General features: G+C 38.5%; 1 protein-coding gene across 1 annotated transcript; it reads right to left on the bottom strand.

Annotated features, from left to right (window-relative positions):
- Window positions 1-389: 389 nt before the first annotated feature.
- LOC141655062 (uncharacterized) lies at window positions 390-4007 on the bottom strand. Its single transcript, XM_074462161.1, has 4 exons — window positions 3806-4007; window positions 2261-3547; window positions 1823-1921; window positions 390-670 (listed from the first exon to the last, which is right to left on the bottom strand). Exons 1-4 carry the CDS (start codon window positions 4005-4007, stop codon window positions 390-392), a joined length of 1869 nt encoding a protein of 622 aa, XP_074318262.1.
- Between the last annotated feature and the right edge of the window lie 2791 nt (window positions 4008-6798).

Genomic DNA, 6798 nt, shown 5'->3' with positions numbered 1-6798 from the left:
CCTTCTTGTTGTTTAAATCCTTGCACCACTAGTCTAGCTTTATTCCTTACGATATTGCCCGAATCATATAGCTTATTGCGAAAGACCCATTTGGTACCAATCACGGTACAACCAGTAGGTCTAGGGACAAGATGCCATACCTCATTCCTTCTGAATTGATTTAGTTCCTCTTGCATTTCCATCACCCAACTCGGATCTTCAAGAGCCATGGTGATGTTCGTCGGTTCAATTTGTGAGAGGAACGCATGAGATGCAAAGAAATCATTGAGGGATGATCTTGTTTTCCTTCCCGAATTCAAGTCACTGGTCAAGTTAGAAAGGGGGTGAGATTTTTGGTGTTTCCACTTCTTTGGTACGATTAAGGATGATGAGGCTTCTTGGGGTTCGACTCAACAGATTCGCTCAACTGCTGTTGGTTCTGGTTCATTTTGTGTTTGAGGGTTTGTTTCTGTTTGTTCATTTTGTTCAAGTGTACCCTCATTCCCCCTGGATGTCGTAGCCTCATTTTGTGGTTCAAGTGGTTCTGTTCCTCCTGTCTCTTGGCCAGTTCCTTCAATCAACAGTTGATCCGACTGTTGATTCTGCTCCTCTTGTTCGTTCTCCTCGTGTACATCATCCATGTCATGTCGGATCATTCCAAGCTCATAGTCCTCATCATCTTCATCATCCTCTTCCTGTGTATTAGAATGAAAAAGACTAGACTCATCAAATATGACATGCACACTTTCTTCCATTTTCATGGTTCGTTTATTATACACTTTATAAGCCTTGCTACGATCCGAATAACCGACAAATACGGCCTCATCACTACGAGCATCAAATTTACCCAAATTATCCTTTCCATTGTTGTGAACAAAACATTTGCTTCCAAAGCATTTCAAATAGGATAAATTAGGTTTTCTTCCTTTAAGCAACTCGTAGGGTGTTTTGTTAAGCATTTTTCGGATCATAACACGGTTATAAATGTGACATGATGTGTTGACGGCTTCGGCCCAAAAATTCTTTGGCAACTTACTAGTAATGAGCATAGTCCTAGCCATGTTTTCAAGTGTACGGTTCATACGCTCTACAACCCCGTTTTGTTGAGGTGTAGCACGCGCGGAAAAGTTATGGCTAATACCGTGCTCATCACAATAAGTAATAAATGAGGAATTTTCAAATTCGATTCCATGGTCGGATGTCAAAGATATGAGCTTTTTATCAAACTTGTTTTGGACCTTTTTCAACCAAATTAAAAATTCATCAAATATTTCATCTTTATAACTCATGTAGAGAAGCCAAACAAATCGTGAAAAATCGTCAACAATCACACATAAGAAACGACTACCTCCTTTACTTCTAACACGCATTGGACCACATAAATCAATATGAAGTAACTCAAGAGGTTTAGATGTACTAACGAACTTTTTGGATTTAAAGGAGCTTCTTACTTGCTTCCCCTTAGCACAATCATCACACAAGCTATTAAAATCAAATTTCATATTAGGAATGCCGTCGACTAAGTCAAGTCGCTTAAGGGTGTTCAATGTTCTAGCATTTACGTGACCTAATCTCTTATGCCAAAGCCATGGGTCGTTCTTTTTCAAAGCACTCATATAAGACATGGTACGACTAGACAATGCAAAAAGATTAGTCAAGTAAACATCTTTAACACGTTTTCCTTCTAGAACAACTTCCCTTGTATTACCATCTAAGACACGATATTCACTGGCACAAAATTCAACGATATTACCATTATCACACATTTGAGATATTCTAAGGAGATTATGCTTCAAACCTTTGACAAACAACACTTTGTCGACACATTGTGACGATGACTTACCAACCTTCCCGATTGAAATAATTTCACCTTTCTTATTGTCACCAAACGTCACGGTGCCACCATTGTAGGCTTCTAGTGAGAGAAATTGGTTTCTAGTTCCTGTCATATGACATGAACATCCACTGTCCAAGTACCAATTGCTGCTGCCTCTCACTAATGCCTATAAGAAATCAAGAGGTTAGTTTAGGAATCCAAACGAATTTGGATCCTTTTTTGTGAGTTCCATTGTTAATCAAATATTTGCGAACCCACTCCTTTTTCGCAACCTTGATGTTCTTATTTAAGTCGTTTAGTCGGTTAGGACAACCATTAAAGTCATGACCAATCTTACCACAAAAGTTGCAAATAATATACTCAGGAAGGCCTGCATATTTTGTCCTTCGAAAATCAGTCTTGCTTGGTTCCTGGTTTTAAAGTTCAGATTCATCAATCTGTTACTTTGGAAACCAAGTCCAGCTTTCTCTTCAGATTTTTGGGACTGATTTATGAGGGAGTCTAAAATGTTTTGGCTACCTTCCCATTTCCTATAAAACTCTTTAGCATCATGCAACTCTTTGGTCAATGTTTCAATTTTAGCAAGATGGTCAAGATTTAGTTTGCCTACTTTATCGAAAGCGGATTTAGCATGACTACATTCATCACTAAGCAACATAGCAATTTCTTCAAGTTGCTTATTATCATGTCGACACGAGGTAAGGTCAGCTAGTAGTGAGTCTCGTTTTTTAATCAAAATATCAACTTGAATAATTAAAGACTCGTTTTCTTTTTCAACATCAGAAACAACAGTTGAGGCAACTGTTGATTTTGACGAGCTAACAATATTCGTGAGAACAAGGTTTTCTTTCCTCAATTTTTTAATTTCTTTTCTGAGTGATGGAATGATGTTACTTTCTTTTATCTCGTCTAGACACTCTCTAAGACCAACATTTTCTTCAGCAATTTCCTCAATTTGAGTTTGCAAGTCATAGAGTTTATCGATTTTAGCAAGACTCTTATCAAGTACATCATCAAACATCAAACAAAGCTTATCCTTAGAAAGAGTTCTCACCTTGTTCTTGAGATTCATTACCTCGGTGTCGGAGTCATCACTGGAGTCGTCGGAGTGCGCCATAAGACAGAGTGCGGATTCTTTCTTTGAAGACTTGGGTCCGTCAAGATCAAGACGAGTTGTCATACAAACTTTGGCATCTAATTCTTCCTCAAGGACTTCATCCTCATCGGAATCAGATACACCCCATATTGCAGATATGACTTTATGCTTAAAATCTTTCTTTGCAAAATCTCGTTTTTCTCTAGATTTGAACTCATTCCACTTGGGGCAATATTTGATAAGGTGACCTTTCTCACAACATTTGAAACAAGCCACCGTGGAATAAGATTTCTTCTTTTGAAAACTTTTTTTGTTAGTATTGTTGAACTTCTTAGGATTGTGACTATTGATCATATCCGCCATGTTACGTGAGTACATGGCTTGCTCGTCATCTCCATCATCTTCCTCATCACTTGAGGTTGATTTGAGAGCGAAACCTCTAGCTTTGGAACTTTCACCCGAGCGCTTTGCGAGATTTAACTCGTGTGCCATGAGTGAACCCATTAGCTCATTGAGGGACAATTTGGACAGATCTTTAGCCTCCTCTATAGCCGTCACCTTCGGTTGCCATTTATCACTTAGGCTACGAAGGATCTTTCGGACTATATCCTCGGATTCAAACTCTCTAGCTAGACCTTTAAGTTCGTTAACAATACTAGAAAAGCGAGAAGAAAGACCATTGATTGACTCATCTTTCATCATATTGAACATTTCATATTGTTGCATGAGAAGGTCAATACGATGCTTCTTGACTTGGGACGTTCCTTCATAAGCAAGATTTAACTTGTCCCAAATCTCTTTAGCCGAGGTACATCCGGAGATGCGATTGATATCTTGTTCACCGATGCCATATTGAAGAATGGACATGGCTTTAGAATTTTTCTCGACTTTACGATAGTCAGCCTCGACATAACTTTCCTCACTTTTTACGGCACTGTTCCCATCAGAGTCAGTAACCGTTATAGCAAGGGGACCCTTTTGAATAATGACGCAACACTCATAATCCGTACTTTTGACATAGCGTTCCATACGGTGCTTCCACCAGGAGTAGTTATCCCCTTTGAATATAGGGTACTTAGTATGTTTTCCGTCCATGACTATAGGATCAACTCACTGGTAGTTAACCAGTTATCAAGAGCACAAGGCTCTGATACCAATTGAAGAGTCACGGACGAGGGCACCTAAGAGGGGGAGAGGGTGAATTAGGTGTCTATTTAAAAATTTAAGCTTAATGAAAGCTTTTTAAAACTCTTAAACACTTTAAACAATGCTTAAATGAAAGGAGGAGTCGATACTTAGAACTAGAGAGTTAGAAGTATTCAACAACGATTCAAAGCGAAGTTCTGAGTGTACTCAACAGTTGATTCTGTAGATAAAAACGTGAGTAGAGTGTGAAGCGGAAATAAAATGAAATAGACACGACTAACGATGTTTTTAAAACTGGTTCGGTCACTACTCCGCGACCTACGTCCAGCGCTATTTTATTAAACGTCTCAGAAGTAAACTCATACAAACTAAGACCACCCCGAATAATAAAACAACTCCCCAACCTACTCCGGTTTCTAATGCTTAAAAGCTACTCCGCTTCCAAGACTTTTGCTTTGGGCTACTCCGCCGAAAGACTCCTTGCTTAAAGCTACTTCGCAATAAGACTTTTGCTTTGGGCTACTCCGCCGAAAGACTTCATGCTCAAAAGCTACTCCGTTTCGAAGACTTCGTGCTTAAGGATAACTCTATCCTAAGACTTTGGTTCTACCCGTTTGTTACAAGACCACTTATCCCAATATTGTTCACTCAATTGAACGGAGGAGATAAAGTTTAAGTACAAAATACGGGATCCTTGAACACAACTAAAACGACTAGGTGCAACAACAAACTCAAGTAAAAGACTCAAAAGATAAATAAACAAACTTGCAAAATATTCAAAGATTTGAAAATGATAAACGGTTTTGCAAAGTTAATTTACTCGATTGAAAGCTTAAGTCTTTTTCAGTTTAAAACTCGTTTGTTGCACACTTGTAAAAATGAATTAAGCAAGCTATTTATAATGTTCAAGTAGTATACTTTACATTAAAATATCTTACACTCATAAGCACAAGTGATTAAAATAATGTAAGTATTTTGCTTGGGCAACATGCAAAGCCAACCGAAATCTTCACCAAGAAACCGAGTATTCTTCCTCAAGAAATCGGTGCCTAAGATTGCAAGAAATCAGGTTGTGCACACATACAAAAATAGGCTGGGTTTTTCAACAAGAAACAAACATAAATGGTTGTGTTTATGGGAACCATAAACATTTCCATAAATGTAAAAGCAAACAATCCATTTATAGTAAGTGTCTTATTGTGCAAGCAAACTCCTTAGCAAGTCATTGAAAGCTCTATATTCTTTAAAAGACTTCAAAATAATTTCAGAAAACATTTGTGAACATTGAAAGCACTTTAACAAAGATTCAAATATTTTCGAAATATTTCTTTCAAAGACGAGCCTTAATTAACTGTTGACTCAACTGTTGTTTTTGCACCTAAACGTAAATTCGTGTTAAACGATCACCTTACAACACATGACATTAGCACTAATGACAATCTTCATCTTTGATCTTCATGATGACATTCTTGATAACCTTGAATTGACAATTGGAGTTTCATGCTACATGGTTAAACTTAAAAGGCACACAATTAAATAACAAATGAGATTAATTTGTCTTAAGGCATCATCAACACTATCTTAATCAAATTGGGTTTCTTCAATAATAATTCCGAAACATGTATGTTTGTGTTATTTTACGGGCTAGTGATCTCGTACAGGCCTACAATGAACCATAATTGTAGTTGGGTCAAGCAAAGTCTTGAGCTTGATGGTATTAGCAATATTTAAATAAGGGTTGCTTGTGCATTTGGAGGGATTATATATGGTTACGCTTACGGTAAAATAAAAGATCCAGTTGATGATCGAGCATTTGCACATACATTTGTGCGTATAAATGTTTATTAGGACCGACTTATATTACGGCCCATATAGCTTATGTAATCCAAGTGACTCTTGTATTAATACGTTAAGCACAGTAATGAGAAGTAACACAAATCAGTTACACAAAACACATATCTTAACATGGTATCCGAGCCTGGTGACCAAAAGGTCACGGGTTCGAATCCCACCCCCTCTATTCTAAAGTGGATAATCAGAACAGGCCAGGGAATCCCGCCTGCACCCACACTTCAAGCCCAAAAAGAAAAAAAAAGGGTCTTCGTGTGAGGGGGAGTGTTAGAGTATAAAACGAATGAAGGAACTTCAACCATCAGCTTAAGCTTTTGGTTGAGATGGTTTCTTGACATGGTATCAGGATTAGGTTACGTAATTCCGAAACCCTAAAAAAACAAAACCAAAATCACGCACGGCGAAGATCATCTCAGCTGCTTCCATGGCTGGTGATGACGTCGCACCTCCGCCCAAAATAGACCCTCTCTCACCTTTCTCCCTTGCTAATCAAGAAGGACCAGGCCAATCGATCACTCATGTCAAACTCCGGAGCGACAATTATGATGAATGGAGTCGTTCAATGCGTCGATCTCTGAAATCGAGACGCAAATTCGGATTTTGTGACAGGTCGATTAAGAAGCCAACGGATGATTTTATGCTCGGGCAATAGGAGGTCGTACACTGTACCGTGGTTCAGTGGATCTTAAATTCGATCGATCCTTCGATACTCGATAGTGTGTCCGACCCTGAAGATGCTCGGGTATTATGGTTGGAATTAGCCGATCAATATGCTGTTGTTGACGGCGCCAAGATTCATAATTTGAAAACCCAACTTCATGAGTGCCGTCAAACGAAAGGTATGTCGGTTACTACATATTATGGCAATTTGAAAACATTATGGGATGCT

This window comes from Silene latifolia, chromosome 5 (genome assembly GCF_048544455.1).
Source record: "Silene latifolia isolate original U9 population chromosome 5, ASM4854445v1, whole genome shotgun sequence".
Classification (NCBI taxonomy): Eukaryota; Viridiplantae; Streptophyta; class Magnoliopsida; order Caryophyllales; family Caryophyllaceae; genus Silene; species Silene latifolia.
The sequence above is the reverse complement of the archived record's forward strand: the minus strand, read 5'-3'. Positions and strand labels throughout refer to the sequence as shown.